This window comes from Panthera pardus, unplaced genomic scaffold (assembly GCF_024362965.1).
Source record: "Panthera pardus isolate Hobbes unplaced genomic scaffold, ASM2436296v1 HiC_scaffold_11, whole genome shotgun sequence".
Lineage (NCBI taxonomy): Eukaryota > Metazoa > Chordata > Mammalia > Carnivora > Felidae > Panthera > Panthera pardus.
In genome coordinates this window covers 71,960,744-71,977,722 of record NW_026526666.1, presented here as the reverse complement: position 1 = coordinate 71,977,722, position 16,979 = coordinate 71,960,744, and the positions used below count along the sequence as shown (strand labels likewise).

Sequence of the window (16,979 nt, the reverse complement as noted above, 5' to 3'; positions counted from 1 at the left end):
AGGGCTTTGCCCGTGGCAGCACTCTATACACACAAACCCTTCTCTGCCTGTTCCAGCCTGCTCACCCTTCTGCTGCAGACCTGCCAGGCTGGGGAGCTAGTGTCAATCTGGGAATATTCTTGTTTCAGGCTTTTAGGCTAAGACTCAATTTTCACAGCTAGAGCTCAAAACTCATCACATAAATGTATAGCTGTGGGGTTTTTTTAAGTATTGTGAACACCCAGGATAAGAGAATAAAAAATAGTTACCCCAATGGCATCTTAATCAAAATGATGCAGGATCCTTTTCCCCAACAAGACAAAGAGATGGAAAAGGCATCTCCTAATATCAGTTTCCTCATGTCAAACAACTGGGATCAGTCTACAAAGCAAGAAATGTAATCAATATTGGGGGAGAAGAAAAACAAGACAGGATGGAGGCAGGGAGAAGTGAAGCCTATGGACTTACCCTGGATTTCACATCTCCACTACCTGCTTTTTTTCTATGGCTGTGTATCTGTTGCTGCTGCTCAGAGGGAGAGCTCACCACCCCCTACAACCTTATGCCCTCCAGTCACCTCTGCTCTAGCACATCTTCTCTTGTCACCCAGGTCTATTTCTTCATTAATCCTTCCATCTCATCCCTCAATGTTAGTCAGCCAGCTCTTTATCTGTTTGAAGGGTCTAAACCTCCATGGTCTATGGAAGGTGGGTCTTCCCAAGGGATGTCTAGCAGATCCAAATCCAAACTGCCAATACTTTTGGAGGTCAGAGGGAGGTGCCATGTCATTCTCCAGCCCTTGCTTCCTCCAAAAGGCCAAGTAGCCCAACCCTGTGCTACCTTCAATAGCAGTTGGATTAGCTCCCCTGACAATGATTCAGGGCCTCAGCTTATGTATTTTTTTTCTCTCAGTTTACATATTTTTATGCTGACCCTTACATTTTGGCCCATACTTTATTGGCTAAAATTCTCTCAAACCTCTTCTGGCCTTTACACTCTCACAACATCCCAATAAGACCTGCCTGCTAGCTTGAATGTGAGAAGCACCATATAACCAATACAGATAATCCTACTAACCAAACAGTGAAATATTTGCCACGTACAAAGTCTTCATTCTCCCTCTTCCTCATCTTCAGCACTCCCACACATGACCCTGCAATCCAGGTTAGTTTTTCAGACTTAGGCCAATTCATCGTGGCTTACTCTGTGAGCACCTTCTTTCATTCCTGCTGTAAAAGTTCTGAGAGGCCACAGGCCGACTTGGCCTCTTAAATCTCCTAAATTTCTCTTAACATGAAGCCCATGTGACTTCTCCTCCACATTGTGAGCAGGGTTGATCATTCTTTGAGTCCCCACTGCACCAAGTACTTAACTACGTGATGTAATCAAATACTTAACAGTGGTTACATGTAGGTTTACCCTCCTAGACTATGAGCTCCTTGAGGGTAGGAATCATTTCTTACTTGTTTCTATGTCCCCAGCATCTAATACAGAGCTTGAAGTTACTAACCCAAGAGTAAAGAGAGGCCTTTGCATTGCCTCTAAGGTAGTTACAGAGAATAAGGTCCTCCCCATTCCTTTGCTTACTTGATTAAAGGGCAGCTCAGTGTCACTGTTCATTTACAGTCCCTGATTTCATTCATCATTTATCAATGGCTCTATTCTTTAGAACTCTTCCCCACCACCAACCTTAGCCCAGTGTCTAACAAAATCTGCATTCCAACAGCTGTGTCAGCCCTGGGGAGGCCACCAGGATAATAAGAGGCTAGGGGGAGGTTTCTTGATTTGTACTAAATTATGTGGTGATTTTGTTACCAATGACCCAATGCTCCCCAAGGAAAGTTCCTGGTCCCACCCCCAGGCAACTCCATAGCCCTAACTACACACCACAGCAGCTTGAAGGTATAAACCCTGAGGAAGATAGAGAAGCAGGCTGAATAGAGCAAATAAACCCACTTCGATCTGTACCTCTGCTATGCCAAACACATAAGGCAGCACCACCATGCATCAGTGCTCCACTCCCTGGGATGTATATTTTACTTCTACATTGCTATGTCTGCTCCAAATAAAGAAGGGCCCCTTCAGCTCTCACATGAAGTTACAACAGGGCCAAAACCTGAACACAGCAAATGCTTGTTCCCATTTGGGGAGTGGTTGTGAGGAGCTACAGTGACAGTCAAAGAAAAGGGACAGCGGGGAGGTGGAGAGGGGGGGGTCCCTATGAGGGACCACCAGGAAACAGCAGCCCGTGAAGGGGGGGGGCTTTTGGAGATGGAGGGGGAAGCACCACTTTTATGGAGGCAGCAACAAAAGGGACAAAAGGGCCTAGTGGGCTGTCCCATTCCTACTACCATCACTGGCCACCAATAGAGGAATTCATTTATGGTGACCCTGGAAGAAGGGCGTGTTAAAGCAGAGATATAAGTAAAAAGAAAGGCAATAATTGGTCTGATGGGCAAGGGAAAAATTATACCAGGAGTCGGGAGCCTGTGCAAGAACACTTACAGCTCACACAGTCGTCATAACTCAGCCCCCTCAAGCATTTTGTGCTCTGCTTATGGTGTTAACTTTAATGTCTTAACATATAACACCATCCGCACTAACACAAAATACTACACACGCCAGATGAGGCTGAGTTATAGTTGCTGTGGGAAGCATAACTTTGAATTTCCTGATTTTGGTGCATTTAATCTCAACCATAATGTTACATTAACGTCGGTTTTGCATTTCATTTCCCAGTTTAGAAGAATAGCGTCAGCGCCTTTGCCTGTCTGTACAGAAAAAAATGCAGGCTGACTTGGGGCCACAGGCAGATGGACCACAACCCAACAACCGGGCCCTTGCAATAAAAACCCTGGCCAGACCCCTCCTACTTGGAGGGGCTGTGACTAGGACAAGTGAATGGGGAGGGAAGAGTGGGTTCTTTCTCTAGGGAACTGCCTTTCTGTCCACTTGGGAGTGTACAGGAACCAAGGTAGCACACGGTAAGAGCGGTGTACATGTGTGCACACTGGATGGGGGAGGGGGTAGGTGGTAGGGGGATTCTGCCTTTCAGCCCTAAATAAAGAAGGGAATAGATATAGTTTGATTTGTAGGGATCTTAACCAATTTCCTGTAAAGTTTTCCAAAATGTCTCTCTCACAAAGGACTAATAATGATGTACCAGCTCTAAGTCATACTGAAATCCTCCAAATGCCTCTCTTCTATATTATTCCTTCTCCTGTCACTATGAAACTTCCCCCACCCCCCCCTCCCCAAATAACCCAGCATCTGGACAATTTTCTATAAAAAAGAAACTCCTTTACTCATGGTTCTAACTCAAAATGCAGATGGAGTTTCTTCAAGGTTTCCTAAAAAAAAAAAAAAAAAAAAGCCCCTGTGGACAAAGACCAAACACTAGAAAACCTCAACCCCAAAGGTCATTTTTCTCCCAAGTTATGGGCACTTGAATACAGATGAGAAGGAAAACAGTCGGCAGGGCTGCTGCAGATCAGTGAGAAAAAAGACTACACCCCAGAACCTGATGCCCAGCCAGAGGGCACTCAGGGAGGCAGGGCAGGCAGCAGCTAGGACATGGCTTCCCAGATAAGGAGAGCTGGGCTACCTTCTCCTTGGCCATCCGGATAGCTGAGGTTACTTCTTTTCTCCTTGTGCTGTGGCCTATACCTCATTGTCCTCACTTACATTTGCTTTTGTTCCTTTCTAAATACTAAGGTGGTGAAAGAACCTGCCCCCAGGTTAAAGATGGACAATTAAAGATCCCACCAAAGCTTTCAGGCTGCTTCCTGGGCCTTAGGGTCACAACCACCATTATTCCATGCACATCCACACCAAAATGAGCAACACGAACTCCTGCTAGCCAGGACAAAGGAGTCAGGATTCTCCTAAACCAGATAAAAACCTACTTCCCTATCAGGAAATGATTCCTAAAGCAAGAAAGGAATTGTATTTCTCAAATTGAGAGTCTCTAAAGCAACTTAAACCACCTAAATTAACATTTAAGTGAAAAAATGTTTTCAAATGTAAAAGTCTCATAGTCAGCCAATATCTATCATGTTAATCTGAATCAAAACGTAAAACAAAGAGTGCAAAAACCAGAAAGTGAAGCCTTTTACGGGCAAACAGACCACTCCAGTTTCACCTAGCTGAACAAAGTGCAAGAATAAACAGCAAAAATGATGATAAATGGAAAATACCAGATGTTTTACCATGTTTATAACCAATACTGTTACTCACCCAAGTATAACAGAGCTTACACTTGTTAGTTTTCACAACGCCATTCCTTTAGGACAGTCCCAATAAGCTGATTCAGGGACTTCTGAAGATCAGAGACAGATCAGAAAAATGAACCCCATGCCAAGCATCCAGAAAGATCCTGGCCCCAAACTTGTTTCTGCCTCTTCCACCCCCAAGGGGTAATGGCACACTCCCATAAGGATCAGAAATGTACAATGCAGAGGACTCGAGTATTTGAAAGCAACTGGGAGCTAGGCAGGAGGAGAGCTGGGATGATCTGATTCAGTCCCAAGTCCATCCCCAGGAGGCATGCAGCCCTTGCCCATAAAGTGTCTCTGCCAAGTGGGTAGCCCATTCTGAAAGAACACTAGGGAGGGCTGATCCAACTTGCAGCCCATCTTCTAGTCCTTTTCCTGTCTCTTGTTAAGAGTTCATTTTCATTCTCATCCAAAATCTCAATCTTTCCGGTTTCCATTTAAATTCATTTCTTTTTGGGGGCGCCTGGGTGGCTCAGTTGGTTGAGCAACCAACTCTTGATTTCCGCTCGGGTTGTGATCTTGCAGTCTGTGGGATCAAGCCTTGCATTGTGCTGGGTCCGGTCAGCGCTGACAGGGTGGAGTCTGCTTGGGATTCTCTCTCTCCCTCTCTCTCTATCCCTCCCCAACTCGTGTTTGCTCGCTCTCTTTCCCTCTCAAAATAAATGCATAAACACTAAAAAACAAACAAAAAATAAATAAATACATTTCTTTTTTTTAATCCTTATTAAAATGAGGAGCAAGTTATTATTATACTCCTTGGAACAACTACTTTCCGTATGATGAATTTATTTAGTCTGGACAAGAAATCAGTCACCAAAACCATATTCTATTTCTTTTCTAAGTCCTATTTTTGTGCCCCTAATGATTTGTTTTCCCTCTTTTCCTGAGCTTTTCCAATTTCTCCACTGCCCCTGCTGACTGAAAGACCTAAACAGCACAGAGGCTCTAATGATGACCTCAGTAGAAGGATGACCTCAGGGGAAGGATGCTGTCCTATGTAGGACTGTTACCTTCTCCACTGCATCTTCCAAAATTTCCCTGAATCCTATCAGGATCCTGCTACCTGCAAACTTTATAGAAGATTTTTTTTTAAGAGACAGAGAGGCTCTAAGCTGCCACAAACAACAAGTTTCAAATCACTCCTGAACTACCCATTCCTTTCCTGAAAATGGTCCAATGGGTAGTCCAACAGAACTGCCTGGCCCCAAACTCACCTTCCTACCTGTTGATCACAGCATTGTGGAGGCTTAATGAAGTAGAGATGCATTACATTTATCACTTACCCCAGATCCACTCAAATCCATCACTATGTCACAGCAAGAAGTTAGATTGATCTGACAGGATTTGCTCTTCTTCACAAACCCATGTAAGTTATTACTCAGTACCCTATGCTCTTCCAGCTGTTTGCTGATTGATTATCTGACGATCAGGTCAAGTATCTTCTCTGGAATCACAGTAAACTAACGGGTCTATAATTTCCAAGATCATTCGTATTCCCCTTTTAAAGATAAGCAAGACAGCAAATGCTTCTCTCTGAATTCTCTAAAGCAACAGCTAATGCTTTCTAATAATGAACCAGGGCAGCCAATTCTTTAAGTGCCCTTGGAATCACATCATCAGGGTTCATTGATTCTGGAGATAATCTTTAATCAGGCCCAGATCCTGGTAAACAGCATGGAGTCCTACCTCAGCCTAGGTCAGAAAGGCTGTGGTGCCTAAGTCTGGGTGGGAAGTTGGTGATACGTGGGATTTAAATCTGTATTGCATTATATCTTCAGCATTGCAATAAATAAATAAGTAGAACAATGCCCTTGAAAGAGAGATGAAAGGTGATACTGACAGACCAAATTCAGGCATAAATCAGGCTTCACCTTGAGCAACATTGACAGGACCCTCTGTAGGACAAGGGAACAGAGCTACATAATTATCTGGGCTTATAATCTAACTGAAAAATGCAGAAATAAACATACATAGGCATGTGCCAGAAAGCAGAATGCAGAAAAAGCCATCAAGGAAGTGCCAAGTGATCATGAGAGTTCAGAAAAGGGATGAATCATACGCAATACGGATGTCTTGGATTTTGGACCCCCATCCCATTAGGGGTTACTCAGTAATTGGAATGTACATCAGTAAGGGAAATAATATGGTATGTTAGGATACGGATCCCTGATTCCTAACCCGAGAGAACGTATGTAACCCAAATTCCCACCCCATCACCCAGGCACACCCACCACAGAATCTCCAATAGTTTGGGGAGGCAGAAAAGACTCCACAGCATGGGCAGGAGCAAGACGCTAAAAAAGTTAAGGGTGGCTCAGGTAGCACCCAAACCACATTCCTTCCCTTTTATACAAAGGTCTTTCCCTCGGGACATTCTCCTCATCCTGCTCCTGTCTTCCCAAGCCTCCACAGGCCTGATTCCGATACTCCCAAAGACAGACCACTACTTGACAGAACAGGAAAGAGGAGAGAGAAAGAGGAAGGTAAAAGTGTGGTGGCATCTGCTTTATGGAAAATAATCTACTATTCTAAAGATAGAACCTCTTGATGGGAAAAAAAACAACCATGAGAAATGAACCCAGTAACTCTGAATGGACCCCACTCCTCCAGTCTCCCAAGTGCCTGATGTTATAGTCCCCTTTTCTCCCTCCACCCTACCACTGAAAGCTTTTCCCAGACTAACATGTCTACACATCCCAAAATTACTCACCTAATAGCCCAGCCCCATAGGGAAGAGTTACAGTCCTAGAGCTGGGCATACTCAAGGTTCCCACACTACAATGAACTGTCACATCAGCTCCCAATCATTCCCCAAAAACTAACAGCAAGCACAGGTACCTCTCTGCTGCTAAACCAAGCTTCCTAGTAGCACTACCTTAAAAATTTGTAAAAAGTCTCTGAACACAGTTGATGACTAAGAAAAAAAAAGGAAGCAAAGAAATTTTCCTAACAGACCAACAGTTGTACTTCTTCAGGTTATCTAATGCTGCAAAACACATCATCCCCAAACTCATTGGTTCAAAACATCACTAATCATTTCTTATCTCTCACAGTTTCTGCAAACCAAGAATTCAGGAATGGCTCAGCTGACCAGCCTGGCCCAGGGTCTCTCCTGAGGTTGAAGTCAGATGTCCACTGGGGCTGGTGGATTCACTTCCAAGACGGCACCAAGACACACAACTGGCAAGCTGGTACTGGTTTTTAGCTAAGAACCTCAGTTCCTGTACACCCATGCCTCTCCATAGGCTGTCTGAGAGTCCTCAATGCATGGCAGCTGGCTTCCTACAGAGTGAGCGATCCAAAAGAGCAAGGTGAACTATAGTGCTTTTTATGGCTTAGCCTCAGAAATCACACAATGTCCTTTCCACTGTGTTCTATTGGTTATACACGGCTAGCTCTGATGTGTGGGAGAGAAACTACCAAGGGTATGAATATCAGGAGGCAAGGATCATCGGGTGCCATCTTGAGGCTGACTACCACAGTATTCCTTAAAAGAACATGCAGCAATAGCAGTAGAAGGAAGGAGGGAAGGGAAAGGAGAGAGAAAGGATGGGACCAAAGAAAATATTTTGATTCCCAAAGGCTGAGACCAGAGAGAAACAATATGCCCAGTTCTCTCCAGAGACTTCTCAGGTCTACCTTACCCTAGCATGCCTGAACCAAGTCCGGTTTCCCAGGCAGGAACTCCAGATGAGTAGCTAAAAGCCAGGAAGACATGAGAAAGTTCCTCTGGAACCCAAAAAGCAAGACTATCCTCCCTCCCTCCTTGCCCACCCCACCTTTTCTGAAGCAATGATGCAACAGTTACCTGAGGATGAATCTGTGGCTTGTCGCACGTGGCCTCAAAGTCCAGCACTAAAAAGTAGTGATACCTCTGGGGAGGAAAGGGCACCATTGCCGCCATGGATGCGCCAAAGCCGTGGGCCGCCAGTTTTCTGGTGGATATGGAGCAGAACTCCGGAACACCACAGGGAGAAAATAAGTGGGAGCCCAGCACTTTTCTTGCTCTTGAAAGTAAATATGAAGAAAATCGAGCTGCTCCAGTCTGTAAAGGTGCTAGCATTGAACATCCAGAAGCATCTAAAACTTAGGGGAGGAAAGTTTAAAAAAAAAAAAAAGAAAGAAAGAAAGAAAGAAAAAAAAAAAAAAAGAACAAAGAGCCTGGGTTACTCCCCTCCCACTGTGGCCCTGTTCCATCTGGTCTTCAGGAATAGTCACACAACATGAACCACTCCCCAGTGTTTCTGGGCCCCTTTTCTAAATCAACAGTATTTATTACTGAAGTTCAAGACCCTAATACTGGCCGCTGCAGCATTATGACAGCTCTGAGTCTCCAAGATCATTCTCAAAACAACCTGCAACGCTGGCCTTCATCTTTAAACGGAGCTCTAAAGTTCAAAAGAGAAGAGAGAAAAAAATTCTGTGGTCATTTCTCAGGTGGCAACAGTTAACATAGAGCTAAGGTTCCCAAAGTAACATGAGGTGACCCAGCTGCACAATCAGTCCTGGGAGCTAAGGAGACTCAGACAAACAGTGGAAAACGCCCAAGATTCTCTCCTCAGCTCCATTACAAACCATTTGCCCCTGGCCTTCCAGCCTGTCTCACATCTCCACATATCCTCCTCCCTTCTCCCAAGGTGAAATGGAACACAGCCAATCACAGGGGAGCTTGCTGGTGACTCCCCAGCCCCCACACCAGTAAGTGGCACCCTGGGGGAATGAATGACGCCTGGAGAGCACAGCTGGCAACAGCCTCAGGCCTCCACATTTGCTGCCTTTAGACATACTCACTACTAGAGGCCTTGAATGACTGTGGGATTTTTTTTTTTTTTTTTAAATAGGGAAGAAAAAGAGAAAACCCAGATGTGGCAGTAATGGGAGCATTGCTTAAAAAAAAAAAAAAAAAAAAAAAAAAAGTCTAGTAAAGTTTTCTGAGTGAACATGTGCAAAAAAAAAAAAAAAAAAAATCCAAATCACTTTTCAAGTTTTCCCTTAAAATTTGCAGAATGTCTGTTCCTTAGAGGGTTAACTAAATATAAAAATCAAAGCCTAAGTTTTACTCACAAATAACTCAAACTTCCTTAAAATAAAAAGGAACAAAGAAGAAATTTTGTGTTTACCCCTCTTACACCCAACATTCAAATTCCGTCAACTTTAATCCTCAAAGTCAAACAAGAAATCTCACTGCTCAATGCAGAAATGGCCATAGTTTATGCCTTCTGAAGCCCCATTCTAATAGAGCCAAAAGCTTGCCTCTGAAAGGCCACAAATGGGCACTGGCCCCCTCCTGCAGGGTTGAGGGGGTAGTAGCCTGTGAAGTCCAGAGCATACTCAGAAGCAATGAGGTCACTACTACCTGAGCGGGCCTGGACAATGGCAAGTATCACTCCACCTCCTGGCTCTCCCCTGACTCACTGAATGACCTACCATAACTTGCCTGCATATTTATTAGGAGACATGCTAGTGTGGGTCCTCAATTTCCCCATCCCTGTAGTGAGATTCCATGAGGATTCAGAGGGTCTAAGACTGAAAAGTGAAAAGTATTTTAAGTTCTTCGTGGATCCTACAGAGCACAGCGCCTGCTTTACACCATGGCTTTACAGCATTTCCAAAACACAGTCCAAACCCCTCAGCTCAGGGTAGACAAAGGCTAGCTTGGATTTCACTACAGAATCCCTTGGAAAGGCAAAGAGGCCAATATCCCTTTGAAAGCCAGAATCCAAAATAACTTCACATCACCTACCCCGAACAATACTGGGGGCCTTGCTGAGATGGGAGACACCAGTCTGCTCAGATTATGCATTAGAATTTGGATCCAAAGTCCCTCAGAGCCTTAGAACTCTTCTCTAACTCCCTGAAGTCAGACTAGGGATAAGGACTTTAGAGAGTCCTAATGTCTGGCAATATGTATATATAGTATATATAGTATATACAGTCAACCAGACCCCATCTGCCAAATACTATAGGCAATTAAGCATCGTGATTAAGTAGGGCTTCCAGGTTTGAATCCTGGCTTAGCCACTTATTTGCCATGGAACCTTGGGCAAGCTCTGTTCTTCAAACCCTCACCTGTAAAATGACAAATATAATAGCTCTTACTCAAGTGAGAATGAAATGAGAGGACAGATGTAAAGCACTAGGAGCATTGTCTGGCACATAAGGGCTCAATAAATATTAGCCTACTAGTATTACTACTAGTAAGTAGTAGTTACCACTAGAGTTACACTCTATTGAGCTATGCCCACCTGGCCAAGCCCAGATCCTCATACTTGGGGCCTATAAATCCAATGATGCATAAGGCAATCTCAGAGAGTAACATCAAAATCTCCTGCATGCCCAGGATGCTCTAGACCCCCCATACATCATACTGTCTGTGTCCTATCCCTTCAACGAACAACACATTGATGACCAAAAGCCTCTTGCCTGCAGGCCTTGCCTTCTCACCTGATTTCACCCACATCAACAAGTTTTTCTTGTAGCAAGTCTTGAGAATAGACAACAGGAGACCAGGCCTCCATTTATCAGTAATCACTGGATTCCATACTTCCCTTACTTCTAAAAACCAAGTCCAACTTGAGTCAAGAAACAAAGAGCAGCTCTTCCTCCTCCTTTCCTGAAAAATTCAATCTAATGGTTTTAGAGCCATTAGTTGTGGCAGAGGAAGACAGGTATCTACAAGTTGAGGTGGGGGGAGCAGAAGAGTCTGGGGTGAGGGTGGGGGGTATCAGAGCCCAAGCAGAGTAAGGAAGGCAACTATACAGAGGCAGGAAGGTGTGATGTAGCATGTCAGAGCCCATGTAGGGTGTGGAGGGCATGGCAAGGGGTCAGGAGATGGTGGCAAGTCTGATGCAGGGAGTCATGGGCAGGGTAAAAGAGGCAGTCAAGAGAGGGAAAGAGCAATGGCAACAATGGGAGACTGGTTACATACAGAGGGATTGATCAAAGAAGGATGTGTATTAAGGGTAATGAGAACCAGGTTTCTCATGGCTAGAGGATGTAATTCAAGTAGGGAAAGAGGAAAAAATCCAAGGTGTCAAATTGAAATTGAAGGAAACAGTGTGAAACTCATGGTATCAGACATATATAACACATAAGAATAAAGCTAAATGTAAATATGAGTATGAATATATAGATATACACACACATATATTTTTTAGCTCTGTCTCCTGAAGGGCCAGGGAGCAGCAACACTCCAGCAGCAATGAGCACACCTAGCACCCAGTTGCCTTCCAAACAACATTCTTCAGTGGAAGAACCAGAGCTCTTTGGAGAAATGGTTGATTCTGTGGCAGGGAAAGTACAAGATGAGTCTGGAACATCTTGTTTTAGGGCCAAAAAGCAAGGAAATGCTCAAAGAATGAAGGCAACTTATCAAAAGGATGCAGAGGCCAGCTTGAAGGGACTCCTACTGGCAAATAAATAATGATATTAATAGATACTGCATTGAATTAAAAAGGAAACCATGAGTCTATAAAGCACAAATTAATTAACTAATTAAAGTTTGATGAGGGATATTCACATAGTTTCAAACTATCTCCTCACAGAATGCTTATTAATCATAACAGGAAGTATACAATGAAGAAACCGGGCAGACATCACCTTAATCAAGTGATCAAAATGAACATTATCAATAGTGGGATAAATGAAAACAGTGCACCACATGATAGGATGCAATGAGATGAAAGCATCATTTCTGTGATATTCCTGTCAAAGATGCATAATCTAAGTCTAACATGAGAAAATATTCAACAAACCCTAATTGAAGGGCAGTCTACACAATAACTAGCCTGTAATCTTCAAAAGTGTCAAGGTTATGAATGTAAAGGAACTTTTACTGAGCAAAGTCTAAAGGAGGTTAAAGGGACTTGGTAACTAAACGCAATGTACATTCTGAACTGGATCAGTTTGCTACAAAAGAACATTACTGGGACAATTGGCAAACTGGAATGGGGTTTGACAATTAGAATGAGGTAAGGTACCAATATTAATTTCCTGATTTTGCTGGTTGTATTGTGGTTAGGTAAGAAAATGTCCTTGCATGGAGGAAATACACCCAAAGCATTCAGGGTGATGGGGCATTAGGTCAGCATTAACTGTCAAGCAGTTCCACAAAAAATTCTTTGTACTCTAACTCCAACTTTTATGTAAATTTGGCCTATTTGAGACTTTTTAAAAATGATTTTAATCTATATGCTGCAATGTGGTTTAAAAGAGGGAGAGAGAACAGACGGTACGTGAGGGTGCAATCTCTCCACATTGCCCATGGAAGGTAGGCTATATGCTCTCCTTCAGCAGGGAGGCCAGCAAAAGCCAGCCCTTAATGCATCAAGTCTCCATGATAAGAGCTCCCACTCAATGGCCCCTCACTGGGCACTCCTGCCACCATTAGAGCCTTCTTAGGAAACACCCCTGCACACCCTGCAGAGGCATCCCATCGGTCTTGCACCCTCTGGCATCTTAGGGATTCCCCTTTCCTATTGCTGTGTTTATACTTCAGTCACAAGTTTGCAGAGTATAAGCCTGTAACTCGTATCATCAATTGGGACTTTGAGTATCTAGTCAAGGGGCAGAACTCAAAAGATCAGTTTATGATTCTATGTATTTGATACCATCTTTCATCAGAGACCAAGATTTAAACACATTTATTCTCAGACACCCTTTTTCTTCTCCTAGCAATAAAAGTAGTAAGTAGCCTATGGCAAGGAGGAAAATAAATGATTCCCTCCTCAAAATGAAAGGACCAGCCCCCCAATGGGGACAGGACAGTGGCAAACAGGGACTGCCATGGGGCCAGCCGGATTTGGAGAAACAGGTCTGCGCCACAGCCCCTGGAGGATGGTCTCTGTGCAGAGTATTTACACAACAGACACCAACGGCTCCTCTGCAGCCATTACTGTCGGTCAGGTAAATAACGCATGTGCCAAAACACACATTTAATGAGGGAAATAATATGCCTTTATAAAAAGCCTCAATCTGTATTTACCTGAGAGACCAGAGAAGCACCAAATCACCAGATTAGTGGAACCACAGAGGAGTCATTCTGGTGTCTTGGGTAAATAGACATTTTATAGCCTTCCATTACTGAGGGGGGAAGAGAGAGCAAAGGGAGGGGGCCCATTCTTTAACATCCACATACACAGGCCACAGGAACCTGGGGGATAGGAAAGTAGAGAAGGCTATCATGAAATATGTGGTCTACTCCCACCCCATCTCCCCAACTGCAAATACAGTTGATCTTTGAACAACACAGGAGATGGGGGCACCAATTCCCCCTGCCCCCACGCAGTGGAAAATCTGCCTATAACTTTTGAATCTCCAAAAACTTAACTACGAAGAGTAGTTGACCAGAAGCCTTACCAATAACATAAACAGTTGACTAATGCATATTTTATATATATAATCTATATGTTATTTGTACAATAAAGATAAAGATGTTAAGAAAATTGTAAGGAAGAGAAAATATATTTAAGTATATTTACAGTACTGTACTGTATTTATGGGGGAAAAAAATCTACCGTTAAGTGGATCTGTGCAGTTCAAACCCGTGTTGTTCAAGGGTCACCTGTATTTGGAATCTCTGAGGAGGGTATACATAGGCTTATACCATCTCTGGATTCAATCCATTCCATCGAAAACCAGACTGGGAGGCAGGAGTACATTCCAGAGAAACTCTAAGGCACTAGAGGCAGACTCTGAGTCCAGCTGACTATAAGCACCTGAGACAGCTGCAGCTTCCCCAGTTCCTAGTCCTAGGGTAAGTCCCTGTCCCAAACTGACCTTTAGTATCACAAGTGCTCAGGCACCTGAGTCACAGAGGCATCAACAGAGAACACGGTAATACCTGTCTGGAACCTGCTCAGTCACAGGCTCTGTATTAGGCAGATAAAAATAGCCTGGGAAAAATATAAATAAACTGCTTGCCTTCAAAAGTCATAATCTTCAATCTAATGAATGCATCTTTGCTGCCAGAGCACTTTCTGTGAAAATCACAGATTGTCCAAGGTGAAAGAAAACCTAATGGGAGACACAGTACAGCCACCTAGGGAAAATGAGCTCCAGGAAGAGAAAAGGGCTGCCCAAGACTCACATAGGAAGCAACAACATAACCCAAGTCTCCCAACCGCCATACCAGGGTTTCAGACCAATGCCCCAACACAAGGAACAGACCTCACCGCCCAACCCCCAAGCTTCTCTGCAGTCTCACAGTGGAGACCAAGGGCCTGAGGGCTTGGTCTAGTCTGCTGAAAGCTACAGGTTGAGGCAGAACAAAGCTTGACATGCCTTAGAACCTCTGCACCACTTTTGATGGCACCAAAGTGGAATGGAAGCAAGAACTGTAAAGCTAGGTCCTCACCTCAACAAAACACTCTCCTCCTCTCTACAACCTGTCACTCCCTCAGCCTGTAGCTACAGCTGCTTCTGCTCCAAAGCAGGGCTGGGGAGACCATTCCCAACCTCGGAAGAAGCTGCTAACCCCAAATTAACAGGAGAGCTATAGTCACTATAGTCCTGGAGACCTTCAGGAACACCAAATTCTGATGGCAACGTCACAGGCCACAGGAGGCTTACTCTCCTCTTCAATTAGCTATCTCAGCAGCTCAAGGCAGCACATAAAAAGAAGTGACTGATTTGCCTGTTGTTTGCTAACTTACCAGCCACACCCAGTAGTTTGGGCCAACTCCTTCAGGGGGCCAAAGCTGGGAAACATTTCTTTGCAAAGTCCTACAAGTCAGTTGTGACATCCATCGCACATGAGAAGGGCAAAGGTTTGTTTCCTAAAACACCATAAATAGGACAGAAATGGAGGAAGGGCATAGTATGTACTCGTATCCCTTTAAGTACCTCCCACACTTGTAGACAGCATCTGACACCAGAAGAGAGGTACTAAGAACCTCCCATATCCTGTTTGGAAACAGGGGTAGAGAAACAAGGAGTCTGGTTGTTTAAACACTGGAATTAGACAAGTCTAGGTTGAAATCCTGACTCTACTACATATTCTTTTTTTTTTTTTTTAAAGTAGGCTCCACATCTAACATGGGGCTCAAACTCATGACTCCAAGATCAAGAGTTGCATGCCCTACCAACTAAGCCAACCAGGCACCTCTCTACCATACATTCTTAATAACAATAACTATAATAATGAATAATGATACCTATCTGTTTGGGGTTCAGTTCAACCACACAATGTATATAAAGCACTTGGTGTGTTGAAAGTATGCAGTAGAAGGGAGCTAATATTGTTAAGGCATGAGAAAGAGGAAAGGAAAACAGGATTTTCTGAAAAATCTATTATAAGCCAGGCACTGTGTTAGTCATCTACATATTTCATGTCATTCAGCCCTCCCAACTCTCAGGCAAAGTGGGGAACAGTATTCCCATTTTACATGCAAGAAAACTAAGCCTCAGAGACACTCAGTTCTTCAGGGCCCTATTCCCTCTCCCATGTTTGAGGGCCCACATTCCCTACTTGATTGAGTCCCAGATCATCCAAAGGGCTAAAAATGCATATCAACTTCAGTTTTTCCTTTGAGTTAAGGTGTGGCTTTAACTAAAAGTAACTCAACCATAAGCAATGATAAGTCTGTCCAAAATCACCCAAATTTGTTATCATAATACATTTATTACATTTTAACAAGGAAAACAAATTGCAGCCTTGGGTACAAAAAACAGAAACAGGAAGTGGTGCCTTGGATTAAAACAACTGTAGCACAAGAAACTCAAAGCCTCTTCTCAAACACAATTCCAGAGGAGGAGCAGAGGAACTGGCAGGGGCAGGGTGACAACCAGAACTTGCTCAGGTCCCCAGATGTGATGTTTCCTTTTACAAATCTGTGCCTTGGCAAATGCTACTTTCCCACCTTTGGAATGTTACTTCCATTTTCACCAGGCAAATTATTGCTCCTTCTTCAAAATGCAGCCCAAAACTCCCTTTTAGTAGCTTTCTCTGACACTCCATCAGAAAGCTAACTGTTTAAATGTGATCCAGTAACACATTCTGCTCCTATTTCATAACTTTTGTTTCACTATATTGTAAAATTTTAGTTAATCTATTTCTCCTACTATAATTTTCAGAGTTAGGTGAGAAGGATGTAAGATAGCAGGTATAGGTATGTGTATGTGTGCATGTGTGTGTAAAAAAGCATAATTTCTTTGACTTGTTTCTTGTCAGACCCTTTAATGCATTTTAAAATTTCAAGTAGCATTAAAGAAAAGCATAAGATTTTTTTTTCCCACCTTAATAGTGCAGGAGTTTAAAAACTCTAAGAAATGGGGCACCTGGGTGGCTCAGTTGGGTAAGTGTCTGACTTTGACTCAGGTCATGATCTCACACTTGGTGAGTTTGAGCCCTGCATCCGGCTCTGAGCTGACAGCTGCTTGCTGACAGAGCCTGCTTCGGATTCTGTGACTCCCTCTCTCTCTGCTCCTCCCCTGCTTGTGTGCGCACACATGTGCACGTGCACTCTCTCTCTCTCAAAAATAAATAAACTTTAAAAAAAAATCTAAGAAACACAGAGATAGACACAGATCCTTAAGGGCAAGGACCACATTTTACTCATTTTTGTATTCCCAGCACCCAGCACAGGACCAGGAACGAAGTTAGTGTGAATCAATGTTTGTTGAATGAATATGCCCAAATTTTTCAAGTGCTCTGGAATCAGAACATGTTAGAACAGAGCACACCCTAAGCCCCAAGCAAAGCTTCTTTTTTCTCTTTCTCCTTCTTCC

The 16,979-nt window shown here is 43.6% G+C and overlaps 1 protein-coding gene across 10 annotated transcripts in view; it reads right to left on the bottom strand.

Moving 5' to 3' along the window:
- Positions 1-16,979, bottom strand: part of ERI3 (ERI1 exoribonuclease family member 3) — a 127,965-nt gene that overhangs the window by 105,221 nt on the left and 5,765 nt on the right. For 7 of the 10 annotated variants that reach the window (XM_019429015.2, XM_053896213.1, XM_019429014.2 and 4 more), the window contains one exon: positions 8,062-8,339. The exons of 2 other annotated variants lie outside the window; for them this stretch is intronic. In XM_019429015.2, the coding sequence (XP_019284560.1) occupies positions 8,062-8,316 (255 nt within the window). In that variant the 5' untranslated portion in view covers positions 8,317-8,339. The remainder of the gene's footprint in view (positions 1-8,061; positions 8,340-16,979) is intronic. One more of the 10 variants, XM_019429010.2, reaches the window with a different exon arrangement.